Raw genomic sequence first — 21440 nt, forward strand, 5'->3', positions numbered from 1 at the left:
CTCTATGGACCTCCTTGAATCCCATTCACTGCACCCTCTATGAGCAAAGTGGGAAGACTGGAACTTCCCACCTTTCCGATGCCATCGAGGTAGTTGTGCCCCGGCGCTTCCTTCAAGTGGCGCTTCCTCGATCACGGCTGGCCCCTTTGGTATAACTGAGGGAGCTACGCCAGTGATGAAACGGGAACTTAGGACGGGCTAGAGCGAAGCTCTGGGAGGAAATCTCAATGACGGAGCTGCACCTAACATCTTATAGGATCGCTTATGAAGGCCTATGAGATGCATGTTTTAGCGACGGGTGGTGCTTAAGAGGACCTTCTTCCTCTTCCTCTCTTCGCGATCTGCCAGCTCCCGCCTCGGCACAATACTATTTCGTATTATTCGGTCATCATTGACCCTCATTATCTTGAGGCCTCTACAAATTGGTCAATTGGCTATTAATAGCTGTGAGGCATTTATGAGCTTTTTTGCAGATAAAATCTCATGTCTCTCCGCCAAGCACCTTCCTACCACTTTTCTTGGTGACAATAAGTGAAACCTGAGGCTCCCCTTGCCGTCCCTCCGGGCCCCATGTTTGGCATCCAGTTCTCCCTCAGTGCTCTCTGAAGCCGCCTAAAGTTGACAGGGCCCTGGCTGCTGTTAGGACTCTTACTACCTGTCCTTCTGGATCCGTGCTCTCTCCCTGGCTTACATATTAAAGCTGCGTTGTAATGGAGCTACTAATTCCCCACTTGTTGAGTATTATCAATAACTCCCTTGAGCAAGGAGCTTTCCCAAGTGGGTTGAAGGAGGCAGTGGTCCGCCCACTCTTGAAAAGACCATTGTTAGATCCTGGAGATCTGGCCAATTACCACCCCATTTCGAATCTTTCGTTTTTGGGGAAGGTAATTGAGAGAGTGGTGTTGGAGCAGCTACAGGGCTTCCTGGAGGACACATCGGCTTTTGATCCCTTCCAGTCCGGCTTCCGTGCTGGGCATGGGACGGAGACTGTTCTTGTCGCCGTCACAGATATGCTCCGTATGCAACTAGACCGAGGCGGATCGGCGCTGCTGGTAATGTTAGATCTTACCGCAGCGTTTGACGTGGTCGACCACGATCTTTTGACCCACCGCCTGGCCGCTTCCGGGGTGCGGGGCACTGTCCTTGAGTGGATTGCCTCGTTCCTCCGGGACCGGACCCAGCAAGTGTGGTGTGGGGACCGAGCCTCCCGAAGGTGCCCGCTTTATTGCGGTGTACCCCAGGGAGCGCTGTTGTCCCCGCTATTATTTAACATCTATATGCGACCCCTTGCTCAGTTGGTGCGGAGCTTTGGGCTGACGTGCCATCAATATGCTGATGACACTCAGCTCATTCTGTTGATGGAGAGGGGGACGGTCTCCGCCCCGGCAGCTCTCCAGCACTGTTTGGAGGCGGTAGCTGGTTGGTTGCAACAGAGCAGGCTGAAACTGAATCCATCGAAGACGGAGATCCTCTGGCTGGGCCGCGAGGGGGGGGGTCGGGGATTTTCAGCCGCCAGTGTGGGAGGGGGCCATATTGGCACCAGCCTCCTCCGTCCGTGACCTGGGGGTCCACCTGGACTCGTCTCTTTCAATGGAGACCCAGGTGGCCCATGTAACCCGGGTCGCGTTTTTCCACCTTCGCCAAGCACGGCGGCTGGCCCCCTTCCTCTCCCAAAGTGACCTAGCCACTGTGATCCATGCAACGGTCACCTCCAGATTAGACTATTGCAACTCGCTCTACGCGGGCCTTCCCTTGCGTCTGATCCGGAAACTGAAATTGGTCCAGAATGCAGCGGCTCGTCTGCTCACAGGAGGTGCCACCAGAGATCACATCACGCCTGTGTTATGCCGTCTGCACTGGTTACCGATCGAATTCCGAATCGTTTTCAAGGTGCTGGTGTTAACCTTCAAGGCCTTGCGCGGCCTGGGACCTCCGTACCTGCGGGACCGCCTTACCCCATATGTCCCGAACCGGTCTCTGCGTTCGGCAGAGGCCAATTTACTGGTGATCCCTGGCCCTTCCATGATGCGGCTAGCCTCCACCCGGGCCAGGGCCTTTACTGCCCTGGCCCCGGCCTGGTGGAATGCTCTTCCTCCAGCTGTCAGGGCCCTGCGGGATCTTAATGAGTTCCGCAGGGCCTGTAAGACCGAGCTTTTCCACCGGGCCTTTGGGGAGGCTGGCTGCTGACGGCCCCCCCATAACATCAGTGGATCCTGCCGTTCCCCCTCCCCTTTTTTCTTTAGGGGACTTGATAGTTGGTGCCATCTGTTATGTCGACTAGTATGCTGCATTTTAATGGGGTGGGGTTTATTTATATAGAGCCAAATTAACTACTATTTAACTGATTTTAGTCTCTGATTTTATTGTGCTCTATCCATGCTTTGTTCACCGCCCTGAGCCCTTCAGGGGAGGGCGGTTATATAAGTATAATAAATAATAATAATAATAATAATAATAATAATAATAATAATAATAATAATAATAATAATAATAATAATAATAATAATAATAGCCCAAACTGACTATCTTGAACGTCACAATAGGCTAGCAGCAATGGTGCACTGGAACCTTTGCAAAAAGTACGGCCTGCCCTGTAGCAAGACCTGGTACGAGCACAAGCCAGAGAAGACCACAGAAAATGAAGAAGCAAAAATACTCTGGGACTTTAGAATACAAACAGACAGACACCTGGCACACAACACCCCAGACATAACAGTGATAGAGAAAAAACATGTTTGGATCATAGATGTTGCTGTGCCAGTTGACAGCAGGGTAGAGGACAAAGAGCTGGAAAAGATCACAAAATACAAGGACCTACAAATTGAAGTTGAACGATTGTGGCAGAAAAGAACAACAGTAATCCCACTAGTAGTCGGTGCTCTAGGAGGAATCCCAAGAAATCTTGAAAAACATCTGGAAAGCCTAAACTTGGACAGAACATCAGTCCACATGCTGCAGAAAGCAGCACTTCTAGGAACTGCACACATTCTACGCAAATACCTCTAATATCCTAGGTCCTTGGGAAGGACTCGATATTCAGAGATGAATTCCAGACACTTGTGCTGTGTTGTTATGTGTATAATAATAATAATAATAATAATAATAATAATAATAATAATAATAATAATAATAATAATAATAATAATAATAATAATAATAATAATAATAATAATACTGGGCCCATGTCTGTAGCTAGGGTTGGCGGTTTGGTTTGGCCAACCCGCAGGGTCGGCCGAGCCATGTGGTGTTTGGGGGAGGGTCGGGCACTGCTTACCCGAGCCTGCACCCTCCGAACTTCAGCCGCTCCGAGCACATGGAGTTTGGAGCGGCAGTTCACTTGAACCATGTTGGCCCGAGCCGGGGAAAATACCCCTTCCGCACGCACAAGTCAAGCCCTGCAAGGGCAGCCCGGGTGGGATCCCCCACACAAAGAGGAAAAAACCGCATGTGAGACTAGCCCTGCAAGGGCAGTACGGGCAGGATCCCCCCAAAAGAAAAAACCGCATGTGGAATGAGCCCTGCAAGGACAGTGCGGGCGAAATCCGCCCCCCCGCAAAAGAAAAAACCACGCGCGAGACTAGCCCTGCAAGGGCAGTGCAAGCGGGATCTCCCCAAAAGAAAAAAACCGCGTGCGAGACTAGCCCTGCAAGGGCAGTGCGAGCGGGATCCCCCCCCAAAGAAAAAAACCACGCGTGAAACAACCCTGTAAGGCCGGTGCGGGCGAGATCCCCCCGCAAAAGAAAAAAACCACACACAACACAAGCCCTGCAAGGGCAGCGCAGGCGGGACCCCCCCCCTCCCGCAAAGAAAAACGTGCGCAAGATCACGGACACACACTCCATTCATAAAAAAAAACACAAGCAGGGGAAGGGAAAACGGGAAACTCCACACCTAGCCGGCAAGAATGGACACACACACACACACACACACACACACACACACACACACACACACACACACACACACACACACACACACACACACACACACACACACACCCCTCTGGCGTCCCACTCCATCCCCCCCCAATAACCCCCTCCACCCCCAAAATCCTTCAGGCACACTCCATTCATTCACAACAAAAACACAAGCCGGGGAAGGGAAAACGGGAAACTCCACACCTAGCCCGCAAGAATGGACACACACACACACCCCTCTGGCGTCCCACTCCATCCCCCCCAATAACCCCCCTCCACCCCCAAAATCCTTCAGGCACACTCCATTCATTCACAACAAAAACACAAGCCGGGAAGGGAAAACGGGAAACTCCACACCTAGCTGGCAAGAATGGGGGCGGGCGGGGGGGGGGGGGGGACACACACACACCTCAGGCGCCCCACTCCATCCCCCCACCAAATAAGCCCCCTCCACCCCCAAAATAGACTGCACTCACCCACTTGCTTCTGCTTCCAGCATAACTGAATGAAGTCAGTGAGAGTAGCAGGCCAGCCCAGCACAAGGCTGGGCTGCCCTATGGCACTACTGCTGAAGAACTGCTGGAAAATACAAACAGAACAATGAATCCCCTCCAAATTTCTAGGGGTGCCTCAGGGGGCGCATTTCTGGACCTATCTGCACCAAAATTTCAGGGTATCCTTAGAAGACTCTCATTATGATACCCCCCATGTTTGGTGCAGTTTGGTTTATGGGGGACAAAGTTGTGGACCCTGAAATGAGTAGCCCCATCCACTATTTGCTCCCATTGGAAACAATGGGGGATGGGGCACCCCATTTGTGAGTCCATAACTCTGGACCCCCTAAACCAAACTGCACCAAACTTGGGAGATATCATCATGAGAGTCTCCTAAAGACACCCTAAATTTGTGGTGCCAATACCTCTAAAAATGCACCCCTGCAGGCCAAAACGCAAAAACACCCAAAAAAATAAAAACGCATCCGAGAATCTCGGATGACAATGCAAGTTCGGGTGTATCTGAGCCTGACAGGCTCCAAATTTGGCGGATCCGACCCCATACACCCGAACTAAGCCTGAACCCAAACTGGGGCCAAATTTTTTTCCTCTCTACCAACCCTATCTGTAGCTTTAAGAAAGGATGGTCTCAGTGGCTGTTGCTATAGTCGATGTCAAGAGACTTGCTTTCTGTCAGTGAAAGGCAGAGGGAGTGCACGGGGCATTTTCAGGACTGTTTTGGCCCCTGAGAAAAGGGGCCAAGGGACAGGGAGGGCCCTTTCCAGGGCTGTTTTGGCCTTTGAGAGAAGACTCGTTGGGGCCAGGCTTGGCAGCAACCTCCACAGCAACCACTGGATGACTTGATGCTACCTGACTTCAACTTACCTAGGCCTGGCTACTTGCAGCTGTTCAAGGAGAGAAGGAGCCAGGAAAGGGGGAGAGACTATGGGAGTTTTCAAGTAAGGAAAAGAGGAAATAGTGGGGGAGAATGAAATGAGATACACCCAGCAAATCTTTTGGGGATTTTCTTTTGTAGCTGTATATCTACACGTACTTCTGAATGCATAAGCAGTGAATTCACATACGTTTTTTAAAAAGTGAAAACAAGAAACCAGCCCTAATGTTCCATGTAAAAGCACACAAAAGTTCACATTGTGTATGGAAATCACACTGTAAATCTGTCTCTTCAGAGGGGCTCTCCCTGCTACCACTGCCTCCTCACACAAGGGGTTCATTAGTTGTCTCTTACAAGCTAAGTGTGTCAATCGCCCTCCCTTTCTAAATATATTTCTGTGCATATAGCAGCAGCAGTTGAATTAAGAACAGGATTCTGTTTTACACAGGAATCCATCCTATAGCTGCATCACAACATTCTTAGGGGCCCCTTCATTTAGTGCCTTCATTGAGTGTCTGGATAATTATAGTTGTCAGAGGCTGCAAATCTCCACTGATGCTCTTTCCTGCCTGAGCGCGCCTCCTTCAAGGGGTATTTTAATCTTCATGTTTCTGTGGCTGTTTCCACAGTTGCTAGGATGGCACAAGTGTTCAAGGGGGAGGTCTCCATTTGACAAAGAAGTGTCAGCTGAATAGGCCTCTTGAGCATCAGCTGCTGAGAAAATGCCAGCTGCACAGTCCCCAGCATTTTTTTCTATTTCTTTAAACCCTTAATTAGATAGAAGCAAATGAATTAAAAGTAATCCTTTGGATATCTCAGGGGCTTCAGCCCTGTGCACAGGTAAGCTTCTTAAATTTCACTGAAGTCAGTGGGATCTTAAGAGGCTACCTAGGGTCAGTACTTCAGAATATTAGTTGTTTGTTATCAGTTCTTTGCATTAAAAATTGGTCCTAAAATCCCTAAAATATTAATCCTTTTCTTGTGGCATCAGCGTTAAGAATTGCCTGATGGAACATCTTTTGTATCCTACATTCTGTTTCTATCTGTGGCAATATGATTTGTAGGAACAACATGAAATGCTGTTCTGTACATTGCATATCCTTATTCACCTCCGCATGGAACTACCAGTATGGTGAAGCATTTCCTAATTGTTTTCACATGGTTGAAATAAAGTGCAACCTGATGCTTGGTGATAAAGAATGGCTTTTCTGCACCTGTTCAGAAGTACTCTTTTTCCTAATGTTACAGAATAATATTGCCAGCAGATTCCATCAAACTCAGTACCTCTCAGCTGCACCATTGCAGCTGTCAACTTAAGCTGGTTTTAGAGTATGTCTTGTCTGTCTAGTTACTCAGAATATCTGATCTGAAACCTGGGGGATTCCTGTTGCAGTTTGCAGCTGTTATGTCAGGGATGAATAGCTTCAAGCTGCTGAGCAGCATGGAATGGGAATTGGGTGGGATATAAATCCAACAAAATAAATAAATCACAGTGGTTACATAATACCCTGTTTCTCCGAAAATAAGACATCCCCTGAGAATAAGACGTAGTAGAGGTTTTGCTGAAGTGCTAAATATAAAACATCCCCTGAAAGTAAGATGTAGCAAAGTTTTTGTTTGGAAGCATGCCCGTCGAACAGAACACCAGAGCATGCAGCTGTGGAGCGGAAAAATAAGACATCCCCTGAAAATAAGACATAGCACATCTTTGAGAGCAAAAATTAATATAAGACACTGTCTTATTTTCGGAGAAACACAGTATCTATGTATATTGGTTTTCCTAAATCTATACCCATAGATAAAGAGTCAGGCTGAGATGGAAGTTAAACTTCCTTCTCAAAACCAATGTCTTCTGAATGTTGGTCCAGATTTCTGCCAAAACACACATGGACGTGATGTAAAAGTGAGAATGTGGAAAGTGACATCAATATCTTTTGCTTCTTCATCTTCAGTACAGTGTCCAGACAAAGAATTTGCACCCATAATCCAAAACAATGAACACAGTAAAAAAGGGAGACACCAAATAAAAACCCACCTGCAGAAAAATGATTAGAATCAGTTTGATCATTTCAATCTGCTTAATTAATGAAAGTGAACCAATAAATCCAATTAATCCAAATGCCCTCTGAAATAAAGCTGTTTTGTTTTGACATTTGACAAATATGATGCTAAGCAGACATGACTAAGGAATAAGTTTCAAACCTCAGTGCTTTTAGATATGAGCAGAATGTTTTGGGGGGATTTTTGGTCAATCCAAGCTTGGAGCAAGGTTTAATATCATTTGGTAATTTGGGCAATTTAATGAAGAAGCTATCTGAAAACAAATGCGGTAGCAAACAAAATCATTACCTATCAACAAAAGGATGTTCCTCAACAACATTAATTTAGCTGGATATATCTCAGTTTATTGCCTCGTCAGGGAGGTAGGAAACCTTTCATGACTGTAGAGGAAATGGGGTCAGACTGTTTCAGGGGCACCTTGGCTATTTCCTAGAAAATGACTCATCACTTTGCCCTCATGGCAGCATAGGCACTATTCCTAATTTCTAAACAGCTGGTGTCTCCAAAAAGGGAGTTCTTCACCTCAGCATTCTGGCAATTTGAGGTCATTAGAAGGTAGGCTTTCCATCTCCAGGTGGGGTCTGGAGATCTCCAGGAATTAGAATTGATCTCCAGAGATCACATTCCCTGGAGAAAATGACTGATTTAGAGAGTTGGTTCTCTGGCTTTAGATCCCACTGAGATCCTACCCCTCTCCAAACCTGTCCCTCACCAAGTTGCACTCCCCCGATCTCCAAGTTTTTCACAACCCAGAAATGGTAATCCTATACAGTGTCAGAATGGGAAACAGGCTTTCAGCACTTCACCCACCCTTACTTGGGCTGAATAATTTATTTAGAAAGGTCCGAATCAAAGACTTGGCATTCACCATAGGGGAGCCTTTACCTTTCAAGTGGCAAGCTGTGATTAGCCAGTGCTTTTTGTCAGTGGTTATACCACAACTGACATAATTAAGATCTTGGAATTCTATTAATCTTTAAAAGGTAAATTGTGGGAGCTCATGGCCCTGATTTGAACTGAAGTAATGTGAGGAGAGGGGGTTTAATCCAGTGGTGGGATTCAGCAGGTTTGCACCACTTCGGCAGAACTGGTCCGGTTGTTAAAATGATGCTTGTAAATAACCAGTTGTTAAATTATTTGAATCCCACCACTGGTTTAATCCTCTAGCACTCTTATAGTTTTGTTAATCAAAATCATTCCTTCCCACAGTGTTTTGACTGTGCTAATAACAATTCATGGAGTAGAAGAGCATTTTCACTAAGCAGAATGACCCCTCTTCCCTCCATGCATCACCTTAAGTCTAAATTTGATCCACAAACAGGTATAATTTACCATTTAAGGGTGTACAGACATTTGCTATCTCACTTGTTTTGATCCTCAGATTACAAGAGTCACTTCCAGAATTTATATCCGTCTAATTGACCAAATCTACCAGCAAATGGTGGTGTTGGGGAGAGAGATGAATCTGATGTGTATTGTCCGACAACTGAGATATAGTGGTATAATGGTTAGAGCATGACCATAGGCTACTCACTTTCACTCTGGCTAGCTTATCTCACAGGATAGTTATAAGGTTAAAATAAAAAGGAACATGGATCAGATCAAGTTACCATGAGCTTGGAGGGCAGATCAGATAAAAGCTTTGTAGTTAAGGTAGAGGCCCTTGTACCTCTCTCCTTACTATGACATTCCAGGATTTTACTGGATAAACTAAATTTATTTTATACTAAAAAATAGTAGTTTTGCCATTACTAGTTTTGGATTATGGAGCAGTAGAACTCTTAATAAATGTGATTATTATTTGCTTCAAAGACTATCTGGATTTTGAGTTTTAAATTGACTAATCTTCCATATCTGACTGCATAACTCCTTCCATTCAGATTTGGTAGAAATGACAAAGGCATTTGTATGGAGGTAGTTTCAGAGGGTAACCTTATTGGTGTGTAGTAGAACAGCTAAATTCAAGCCCAGTAGGGACTCATGTCTGGGGGGTGGGGGCTGATCAGTGACATAAAATCACATGGTGGTGTGCAGTACATTGTCAGGAATGCTCTAGCAATTGACCAAAACTCTGTGGTTTAACCATAGAGTTTTGGATCAATGTTAGAGCATGGGAGTGATTCTGAAAGTGATGTCAGGACATTGGGACATTGGCCCTTACTCCTCATTTGCTACTCATTTTTTGTCTATCTTCTATCTGAACAGTGGCAAGAGGGGCTGGCTGAGTGTGGGAGGTGTGCCTAGGAAGACACTTAAGATTACTGAAGTTTCAGAGCAAGGAGGCAGTTACTCCTGGTGTAGAAACCAAAGCCTGTCTTTCCATCCATGGTAAAAATTACATTGTGGAAATCTGGAATTAGAGTTTTCATTATGTTAGCCTATGACAATTTAAGAATCAATTTAACAAGAGTGGGGCTGAAAGAAACTTGAAAGATCCAGAAAAAAGAGACCCATTACTACTCCTAGGATTGCCAACTCAGGGCTGGGAAATTCCTGGAGATTTCAGGTTGGAGCCTGGGAAGGATTGGATTTGGGGAGAGGAGGGACCTTAGCAGGGTGGAATGACATATCGTCTACCCCCAAAGCTGTTGTTGCTTCCAGGATCTGGAAATCAGTTGTAATTCTTGGAGATTAGTTTTATTTATTTGTTTGTTTTTTCTATTTACAAACCTGCTGTTTCTGAACAAGTTGGCTTCGAGTGACTTACATCATAAAAAACACAATTTAAACATACTTCACAATTTAAAATGTACAGAATATACAATAGTGCCATGTAATACCACTTTGGGTGACTGTCAGAAGGAAAGAGATGGAACAATGGATAACTCGCTGTCCTGTCGCTGTCCTCAGTCATAGACCTTGCTATACAGTCTTACAGGCCCTCTGGAACTGCAATAAGTCCTACAGGGCCCAGGTCTCATTTGGTGATTCGAATCCATTTGTATTTGAATCCATTTGAATGCCCAAACCTGAACCGTGATTCAGGCATTCAAATGGATTCAGGGGTGTGTGTTAAAGGGCTCCCTTTGTTGTTGTTTCGATGTGGGTGGGGTGGGGGATTTAAAGGGAGTTTTGTACACTTCAACCCCCCCAATCCATGCAGAAACAACAACACTCAACGTTGTTTAAAGGAAGTCCAGTGGTTCCCTTTTAAACTTCCCATCCATGCCGTGATGTTTGTCTAAATTAGAGTGATTGGTTAGGCGGGGAATTTAAAGGAACTTAGTTCTTTAAGATCCCTGCTCTCTTTTAATCTCTGGTGAAAAGGAAGGGGGGGGGGAAAGTAACTACTTTCCCCCCTTTCAGCAAAGATCTTTAGGTCTTCAGCAGAGATCTTTAAGATCCGTTCTCTCCTTTAATCTCTACTGAAGGTGGGGGGAATTGAAATCAGAGGTGTAAGCAGGGTGCACATTTTTCAAGGTAGAGGTATCACACTTTCAGGGAGGCTTTAGGAGACACTCCTGGCAAGAGCACCCAGGTTTAGTGAACCCTGGCCAGCTTACACACACCCAGAAATTCTCCATTGACTGCAATGGAGCCAGCTCAGTTCAAAGGGAAAATCTGGGGAAATTTCTCGGAGTGCCTGTCAGGGGTGCCTTTTTAAAGCTAGCAGCAACAGAATTTCGGGATATTTTCAGGAGACCCTCCTGATGATATCACCTAGGTTTTGTAAAGTTTGGTTCATGGGGTGCAATTTTATGGACCCTCAAAGGAGTCATATTGGCTCCCATTGGAAAATGTGCCCCCTACCAGCCGAAAAAGGAAAAACAATGCTGCAGATGGTGAGACCCCCTTCGCTCAATAATCACACCACAACGACAGGCTGGAAAGGAATGGGCCGCAGCCCTTTTATTAAACATCAAACATATCAACAAGAACTATTTTACATCAGGAGCTGGGCGCAAACGAGGTGCAGCACATCACATCCTTCCAATAACATGGGAAACTGGCTGGAAGGGGAAGCCCCCCAGAGATAACACTCCTGCTCGCTTTGCTTCCACACTTCCCGCCCATGCTGAGGAGACGGGCAACCGGGTTGAGCCCCACAGTCACCAAGGCGCCCCACAGCCCGCTACTTCCTCCCGTGCTTGCTGGGGTGTCAGGGCACCGGGCTAAACCCATGGTCAGCCTTCGTCAGGCCCAACCCAACCCCACTCCCTAGGGTGTCGGGCAGCGGCCCGGCCTGCCCGGCCTGCCAGCCTGCCCGCCCCACCCCCCAGCCCTACCACAGGGCGCAAGCCTGGGAGCCCCAGCCGGAAGGCTCGTTCTCTCCCCAGATGTGCGACACCATTGCAAACCCGCCAGGACTGCGACAGTAAGGACCCAAAAAATCCCACCAACCCTAGTTTAAAGGGAGGGTGGGTGGGCCACGCCTTGCTGGTTCTCGCCGTTCTGCAGCATGCCGCCAGGCCATGCATACCCCTTATTTTGCTGCGTTGCTCACCCCGGCAGCAATGGCTGCCCCTGGTGATTCAGGTGCATCTAATTTTTAAAAATGCCAAAAATGCTAACAAACCTGAATTTTTCAGTTTACCCAAATATTTTCAGGTATATCGAATTGGGAATTCAGCTAATTAGCCATACTGATAATTTTATAGCCGAATCAAGCTGAATCAAAATTTTCCTGAATTTTTTGATATTGCTCAAATTTATTCCTGAACTTTTGCTAATGTTTACTAATGCTCACTACTCAACTCCCTATACAACGAAAAGGCAGGGGTAAATAACTAATCTACAGATGGGGTAAATTGTCTGAGCTTCATAAGTATCTTCCAAACAAGAGCAGGTTCAAGAGAGCAATACTTTCTCATATACATGTTCCTTACCTCTGCTGCAGGTCCCTCTTGCATCTACCACTGTTGTTATGTCTACATCAAATTCCCAGACCATTGCAGTCTGCCACTCACAGGCTGCACGGCAACTCCCTCCTCCAAGCTGCTCCCAATCAGCTATCAATTAGGGCAGAGGAAACATTTTTTCTGGCAGCTGCTCTTTCTTACTAGCAGTCAGTCATGCCTACTCAACCCCCTGGGCACCTGAGATCTTCCAAGAATGCCCAAGTCCTGACAGAGCCAGCCAAGAGAACACAAGGCCAACAGAGGCTGCAATTACTCAGAGGGAGCTCCATGGGGATGAGATGCCATACAGTATACTCTCTATCATTTCCTTCAGAGAAATAGATATCTATAGTCTGAAGATCAGTTGTAATTCCATGAGAATCCCAGATCCACTTTGAGGCTGGCAACCCTACCAGGGTTATCAGGGAGAATGTGGGTGGCAAGGACAGTCATACTGATACACAACAACTATTCCTGTACAAAACTGGAAGTGACATAATTCCAATAGGGTGATACTCTAGGATTCAGACAATCCTATGGTGGAAGTGATGTCTCACATGGGTACAATGCCCTCACTACCCCTAACTCTAACCTGAGTGTCTTCTGTTTCTGCATCATGGAGATGAGACAGACATACTTTATTTATTTATTTATTTATTTATTTTATTGGATTTTTATACCGCCCCATCCCCGGAGGGCTTTAAAAAAATCATAAGCACAGGTAACAAATTTTGTGCTGTTGATGGTTTCTGTTTTCATCTTATTTTGTTTTTTTTCTCATTTATCTTAGGGTGCAGCCGCTTGAAGTTCCATCTCTAACATGGTATATTAGCAATTATTGTGTTATTAATTTGAAACATTATTTATGTATTAGAAAGATACCAAATAGAACCCTTTACTATGGTAATGAGGTCATGCTTAATGCATTTCATACTTAATGTATTAAAGTAAGTTTAGGCTGGATAAAAATAGTATTGCATATATTTAAGTTTTTCTCAACATTTTAGTTTTCTGTTTTAAATCTTCAAATTTTCCAAAAGATTTTTTTTTCATATTTATACCCCGCCCTCCCCATAAGGGCTCAGGGCAGTGAAAAACAACGAAGTTAACCATAATGAAACAACAATAAAACAACATCCTAATAAAACAGTAAAAGCAATTTAGATGGCGAATTCATCCATTCCCTCCCCCCATAGCGCCCACTGGAGGCCAATCATGATAGTAGTCAGTAGTTAGGTTGGCTGGCCAGGTGGAAATGCCTGGTGGAAAAGCTCCGTCTTACATGCCCTGCGGAACTCATTCAAGTCCTGCAGGGCTGTGATCTCATTGGGGAGCTTATTCCACCAGGTAGGGGCCAGGGCTGAGAAAGCCCTGGCTCTTGTGGAGGCCAGCCGAACCTCCTTCGGGCCAGGGATCTTCAGTAGGTTCTCCTCCAATGAGCGGAGGGGCCTGACGGGGCAATATGGGGATCAAAGACCGCTCACAGCCTTAAAAGTTAACACCAATCCTTTGAATGTGATCCGGAACTCGATCGGCAGCCAATGAAGAGTGTAAAAAACTGGCATCATCCGGGTTTTTTTATATGACTGTAAACCTCTAACAAAACTTGACTGGGGCCTTGGGAACTGGTTCTCCTTCTGAAGGCTTTTACATTCAAATTATCCTAGCAACAGGTAGGAACATTCTTTGCAATGCAGAACATATCCAGGTTTGTCCTAGCACAAGTGATCCTCCATGTCAACTGCTAGTGCCTTTCCTGGCTTTTCACTTCTTCATCTCTGCAGCTTTATGACTCTCTGAGGTCGTAGGCATTCTCCCTGTTTTTAGTATAGCAACTTGGGCTCCTTGAGGTTTGGTGCCGTTAAACCTATCAGCTAGAAGCAGAAAAAATTGAAGATTGGATTACCTCAATTCTCTTGTTGACAAGTTAGTTTAGAATTGTTGTTGAACTGGATTCCTAACCCTTTCTTGTGCTTCTGTCTTACTGAATGTTTGTGGCTGTTTATTTCTAGTACAAATGTCCTAAATGTACTGGCTTCTGTTTATAGCATTCTTCATTAAAATACAAGCCAAATGCAGTGGTGAAAGACTAGAATGCTAACAGCCCAAAATATCACAAATACAGATATATCCTGAAATGTTCTTCATTATACGACATGTATGAAATGGTGTCATGAGAGACGGAACAAGCTCAGAGCAATTTACATTTGAAACAAACCTAGCATCTTGATTATGCTGTCTGGAAAATAGTGTAAATTAATGTGGAGCAAACTTACCATGAATACCCTATAGATCAAGTTGCTGAGCTATTGTAGCTCAGTTGTGCATGAGGAATTCAAATCTTGGAAGCTCAATAACCTTAGGCAAGCTACTGTACCTCAGCACTCCCTTGCAATGTGAAGTTAATAATATTGGCTGGTATTCAACAAGATCCACTCTTGGACAGGTACTTCTGTGCTTCCCTCTCCTGCTGCAGCCGTTTGAGCCTTTGAAATTTTGTTCCTCGGGGTCAGCTGACTATCAGAGACAGTATAAAGGACAGTGAGGGGATCTGCCATGGGAGGGGGAAATGGTGAAAATCATCCCTTGCTCTCTTCTGATGCTGGACATGCCTTTCCATAGTCAGAAACTCATAGCAGGAACTAGTGATGGTCACTGACCCCATCTGTTAGGGTTGTTGTATGGTCTGTTGAGATAATGTGTGGTGCTCTGAATATTCTAATTGATATTTAAATATTATTCCTGGTGGATCAGCCCAGGAGTGGCTTTTAGCCTTGATGCCTAAAAGAAGTCTTCATGTTCAGAGACGGTGTACTTTTGAATTTCAGTGATGGTGGGGGAGCAACAGGAGCAGATGCTGGCCTCCACTGCATCTTTTCATATTTATCACAAACAGCCTTTATTTTTTGATATTTGTCAGATGAACCAATGTTCCTATTTGGGATGCCTTTTAAAAATGTGTTCTTTTGTCCTAATCTGAGTTGGTCAACTGAGACTTTCAAATTATGGCTCAGATTCTTTTCTAGTTTAGGGAATATAATGGTTTGTTTCAGAGTTTGGCATAATTTTGAATTCCTGATTTCATGGTTATGAAATTCAGCTACATTCTTCTGACATTAGTCTTGAGAACTGGAAGTAACAACAGCCTGCAGCTGCAACTATCTGAAAAATGGCACTTAAAATTATCTTTACGTTTGATAGTATCTGCAGTTTTTGCAAATCATATGTTGTGAGTGCAGTTGTAAAGTGTGCTTCAGCTTATGATGGTTTTCTTCAGATCTAACAAGGAATGCATGTTTGAGATTTTTTTTTCTTAATTGTAATTTGGCTGGCAGCCTTTAATGTCAGCTCCTTTCCAGGACTTCACAGATGAAAAATAGAAACCTTCTCAAGAATCAAGGCCTGTGGATGAGCCCTTCACCACCATCCCATCATAAGCTGTTAAAGGCTGCCTTCATTCATGTTCAGTTTCATCATTGAGATTGCAGGTGGTGGATTTGCCTGTATATATTATACAGCAGGTGCAGGAGTTAAGAACAGAAAATTGTCAATTCCTAGGCAGCCTAAGAGGGCGGGTGTTTGCCATTTTTTAAATCAAAAGCAGTCAGCAAAGCATGTGGTGAGAGCTTTTTTCTGCACGTTCCATTTCATCCTTTCATCCCTGACCTGGTGTAAACTGCCCAACTCTACAAGGTATCTCTAGAGCCCATTTCATGTACCAGCTTTCTCAGGATCTGGATATCAGGAGATTTTGTGACCCTATTGATGCTTTAAATGTTCACCAAGAGCAAAGATATAGATTTTGATGTCAAATGCCTCTACAGAAAAGAGAAGTCACAGAGCTTTCACTTAGGATTCTTACCTCCTTTCCTGATGGAAACTCCTTTGCATTTGATAGCTGTATGGAAGGGGAACATTTGCCAGGTCCAGGTTGTAGAAGAAAGATAATGGCCAGAATGTGTGCACACACATAGACGCACAGTGTGAGAGTGGTGGGGTTACTAATGCTCCATGGTTCCTATACCCCTGGTAATTCTAGAACATATATCAGAGTTGGCACTTGAGTTGAAGCAAGAATCAATTGCATTTTCTGCTCATGTCTACTATATATCTTGATACCAAATGCTACTTTCCCCCCTTTAAATTCTGCACACTTTTCCTCCATTTGGTTCTGGAAATGTTTTCCCTTCATTTTCCCTTTTGTTTTCCAGAGCACTTTCACTGAAATGTAGGATTTTTTTAGGGCCAGTTTCTGTTGAGCATGTGATCATGTTGAAACAGTCTTTATTTCTCCTCCCCACCAAACATCTGGTGCTCATACTTCTGAGGGGTGCTTTCTTGATTATATGATGAGTAGAATTTTTAGGCTGTATGATGTTAAAGGGCAGAAAAAACATACTTTTACATTAAGCCTTTATTCCTCAGCCAATAGGGAATGGCTAGTCAATTGTTATTCCTGGAATCCCAATCTGAACCTAACAGTGAACAAAAAGGTTTCTTTTCTAGATTTAGGATCTGATATAATCTGTCTCACTAGCCATAGATCATCTTTGGATTAGTTCTTGAACTGCTTTTACATTATTAGTGTATCCTTATTTCATCCATTTAGTAACACCTCAAGACTACAATCACTCTGATGACTATGTTGTTCGTACACTTTGGCAGTTGATTGCAACCCCTTGAGAAGGTTTATGTATTAGTAACAGCATCACATTACTGACTAACTTGGCAAGAAATCATAGATGTACTGTACAGCTTTAGCATGTTGTTGGCAGTAGTTTAATTCTGAGGAATAATTTAACTTTATGTTCTTTTCTCTTCCTGATCCTAGGCCAGCTATAGTGGATAAGAAGGTGGGTGACTTCTCAACACTGAATGAAGTAGGCTACCAGCTACGCATTTGACAGAAACAGAGGCCAAACAAGATGGCTTCCAGGGTGCTTCTTACCGCACTTTACTCTGTGATCTGTGGACATGAATGAGGGAGGGAAGGGGTTGCAACTATTTATGATAGATGTAAGGATTTTATTTAAGTTTTTGACTAGAAACTAGGAATCCTAGAAGTTGATGGTGATATTACTATTATTATTTTTTAAATCCATGAAGTGGAATCAAGAAAAAGGGAAATTAAAAATTCTCTTCACCTCTGATAATGTTATTAATTTCTATCCAGTTAAAAGGGGGTGGTAATGTGGTGTGGCTTGGTTTTGTTTGGGTTGAAATCATTGTTTCTATAAATGGCTATTTGTCATTGGCTTAGAACATTGTGTAATGTCTGTAGGATTTAGGAATGGCGACAATGAAAGTATATGCCTCAGTATTGTTCAAAAAGTGCTGGGAGGGGGGCAGCAGGTTGCAAGTCAATGGCACAGTATGAAGGGAACTTCTTTCGTGAAAATCCCATTAGAAATTAATGGAATTTGCAAAAGTCCTGTTCATTTCAAGGGCAATTAACAAGAGATATGTAGCTAGCAGGCTGTGTCTCGAGTCCCTTATTAATGTGACATTCAGCAATAAAAAGGCAGTTGAGGTTGTGTGCGTTTTTTTCAAAGCATAAGTATTACCTCAAGAATCTTTACAATAGATATGCAAAACTGACAGTATTTTAATTTTGTAATGAATTTGTACTGTGCTCCCTGCTTTTCTGATAGCAGAGGCTTACCTGCACCCTCTCTGACCCACCCATTCCGCCTTACTATTCTATGTGCACGTGTATGAAGAAACTGAAGGTGTATTATATGCAAGTGTTTTCTTAAAAGCACTGACATGTTTATGTTAGAGATACAGTGAACTGTCCACTAAAAAAAAGTAATTAACTGACTATGCTTTTCTTTCTTATCACTAGTTTTTAAAATAATTTGTCACAGGCTTTTAACCTTTACAGGTTACAGTTTTTAAGCACAAGTGGAACAGTCCAATAGCTCCAATGTGTGTATGTGAGTTCTCGTTCATATGGAGCTCTACGCATTCAACTGCTGCCTCATTATCTTTTCTGAGTTGAGGAGTGTTCTGCATAAGCAATGGGAATTCCCCATTATGCCTGTGGGACATTCTCCAATGTAGAAAAAATAGGGACCTCTACATGTACATTTTAATATATGTGTGGTGACACTTTGGATCAGAGACCATTGTTTTGTACAGATAAACACTGTAATAATAGTCAAATCGTGTGCATTGAACGTTCTTACAAATAATGTCAGAATCTATGGGCTTCCCTAAAGAATGTACTTTTCTTCCTGTGTTTATATGCCTGTATTTTTTTTAATGCGTTCGAAAGGATTGATACTCCAAAGTGAAGATGTCTTGTCATCTTATATTAAGATCAGACATTCTGCATGAAATGATGGCTAATGTGTTTGGAGAAGTGGCCCTTTATGTGGATTATGGTCAAATAAGAATAAATAAAAGGGTTACTCCTTAGTTAAGGAAGCATATCTGAAAACACAGCAATAAAACCTCACTTTTGTAGAAGAGAAGTAGCCTGCTCAGTAGTTTGGGGGACAGTGGGCCACCAGATTCCTGTAGCTTGATGCTCCTGTAACACAACGGACTCTGAGCTACATGCAACAAAGCAGTGTTACATCTACCATGGACCTCTTGGTTAGAGTAATGGTCAGGTCTGTTGCTGTCTCCTCAGCACAGTGCATGAAGCTGTGGGTCAGCAGAAGGGAGAACAGGGAAGGAGGGTTCGGGGGCCCTGTGGTGAAGAGGAGAGGCTTTAAAAAATGCCCTTGTTTAGGATATGTAGGTATGTTCTATCAAAGTACAACTTCCTATTGGAAACCTGAAGCGAGGATAGGTCTTTAAAAATAAATAAATGTTTTGCAACCACTGAAGGTTGACATACATGTCCCCTCCCATCACAGTTAGTTAACCTGTGGTGAAATCCAAGTAATAGTTGGATTGTTTAACCATAATATACATCTCTAATATATCAGAAACATTTTGAGCACAATCCATCATTAACTTCTCTTACGCTAGTTATTTTTGAAATGAATAGGATTTGCGCAGGAAAATTTAACACAGCATTTTCTTCTTTTCTGAAATTCCTTACGTAGCCTAATAAAACTTTTCTAAGATGGGTGGTTTATTTTATATCCCGGCATTGCTTTTTCCTTATGTTCCTGTTCTGTTGCAACACAGACTTGCAACTTTTTAAATCTTTAAAAAACAACTGTGATTTCACTTTCCAGGTTTCTATTTTGTTATCAGTTTGTCAAAGTACTGTTCTGTTCTAGTTAAGAAACATGCATGCTTTTACTTTTCTCATTTGTATGTTCATGTGCAGCATGGAACTTTAATAAAATATCTTGGAAGTCTTTTTTAATATCCATTTGCTTTTTTAAAAAGTGCTATGATTAATGTTTGTTATAGCAAGCTAACTGGATCCAATCCAGTGCCAGACACGCACATTGCACAGAATTGTGGAACTCTCTTTAAATAGCAATCATGTGCTTCTTACAGTAGTTATACAAGAAGAGAGAATTTATCCATCCCTTCCTAACTGATGTTCAGCAAATTACTTCTTTTTAAAGAGGGATATGTGCATGCAATCCCAAGAGCTGAACTGCAGAAAGCACTGCAGTGATTGCACCCATCTGCATACACAATTCCTCATTCCGCTAAGGATACATATACAGGAACCATTTTCTGTGCCCATGATTTGCTCCCTGAATTTGGGCATTTCCCCCTATCCTTGTTCTGCAAAAAGCCTTTAAAGAAGTCTTAAAACACCACTGTATTGTCCTTAAATCTATGACTCTTTCGTGTATACCTCTGTGACTATGTTTTGGAAGCTACTCAATATGGATGAATATGCAACCAAAATGTGACAGGATGTACATGGCTGCTGCTGAAAACTACAACCCAGGCAGAGCTCATCTACCAATAAATGAGAGGTTTGTTCACATGCCATGCGTTACTTTGTGACAGAGGACATGGGGCCCCCCACCTGGAGCTCCGCTTACGCGCAAGTTGGACTACACCCCTCTTCGCTACCCAGCAGATGAGGCACCAGTTTCTCTCACTTCCTGGCTGCTGGGTGGGGAACCCAGGGCAGTCCCTCTTCCCTGCCTAGCAGCCGAGGTGCCAGGCAGATTCTCTCACATCCCACCCTCTTCCCTTCCCAGCAGCAGGGGCACCAGTTTCTCTCATGTCCGGTTGCTGGGCGGGAAGAGGAGCCGAGGGCAGCCCCTCTTCCCTGCCCAGCAGCTGGGTTGCCAGACAATTTCTCTCACGTCCCACCTTCTTCCCTTCCCAGCAGCAGGGGTGCCAGTTTCTTTCATGTGCAGTTTCTGGGCAGGAAGAGGAGCTGAGGGCAGCCTCTGTTCCCTGCCCAGCAGCCGAGGCGCCATGAGATGCCAGTTTCTCTCACGTCCTGCCTGCTGGATGGGAAGTGGAGCCCAGGGCATCCCCTCTTTCCTGGCCAGCAGCCAGGGCTCAAGTTTTCTCATGTCCTGGATGCTGAGTGGGAAGAGGAGCCGAGGAAGGCATCTGGTCATGTGGCAAGCTGATTTTGCGCCCCCCATGTGATCAGATTAGTTGCGCCCTGGGACATGGGTTACCCAATGTCCCTGGGCAAACACGCCACTGCCTTGTGATATTACTTGGTTCATACTGGCATAATCATAAAAAAAACAAGAATCAGAGAAAGGAGCGTGGAGTGGGAAAGTGCTGAAGACAGGCTGACAGCAGATGGCCTGATGAAGCTAGGAAGCCTCACAACATTTCTTCCACACGCAGAATGTAGGGTAGCAGAAAACAGTATGATGAGAAGATAACACCGCAGCCATTTCCGCTAGTAAGACTGACAAGATTTAAGTTCTTCAACTAGTCTGAAAAGCAGCTATGGGCAGGACTTGCCAGCAATCTATTTTGGAGAATTGAGAAAGCCCTGGGTGACTTGTTCAGCTAGTTCTTCAGGTGAACCCTCCCATAAAAGCAGTTGCTGAACATACTCATTAATCTATGCTGGGTAAAAATCATTGTACACATCAATATGGCCAGATAAGATGCCCATCAGCCATATGATTCCCCCACCCAACCTATCAAATTGGTTATTAGTCAAATGAGACAAGTCTACAATCATGCTTTGTTTACAGATTTGTGACTGTTTACTATTGTCATGCCATTTACCTTAGTGGACAAATACTTATTAATCTGATGAAGCTATTCCAAAACATAGGTGTACTGGATTGAAATAGCTTTTCCACTTTTCATTTTCCCTTTCACAAAC

General features: G+C 44.1%; 1 protein-coding gene across 3 annotated transcripts in view; it reads left to right on the plus strand.

Moving 5' to 3' along the window:
• Positions 1-19532, plus strand: part of VASH2 (vasohibin 2) — a 63784-nt gene extending 44252 nt beyond the window's left edge. For 2 of the 3 annotated variants that reach the window (XM_048490276.1, XM_048490529.1), the window contains 2 exons: positions 12996-13028; positions 17037-19532. In XM_048490276.1, coding sequence (XP_048346233.1) covers positions 12996-13028; positions 17037-17109 — 106 coding nt within the window. In that variant the 3' untranslated portion in view covers positions 17110-19532. The remainder of the gene's footprint in view (positions 1-12995; positions 13029-17036) is intronic. The other variant, XM_048490360.1, reaches the window with a different exon arrangement.
• The last annotated feature ends 1908 nt before the right edge of the window (positions 19533-21440 follow it).

This window comes from Sphaerodactylus townsendi, linkage group LG01 (assembly GCF_021028975.2).
Source record: "Sphaerodactylus townsendi isolate TG3544 linkage group LG01, MPM_Stown_v2.3, whole genome shotgun sequence".
NCBI classification, from domain to species: Eukaryota; Metazoa; Chordata; class Lepidosauria; order Squamata; family Sphaerodactylidae; genus Sphaerodactylus; species Sphaerodactylus townsendi.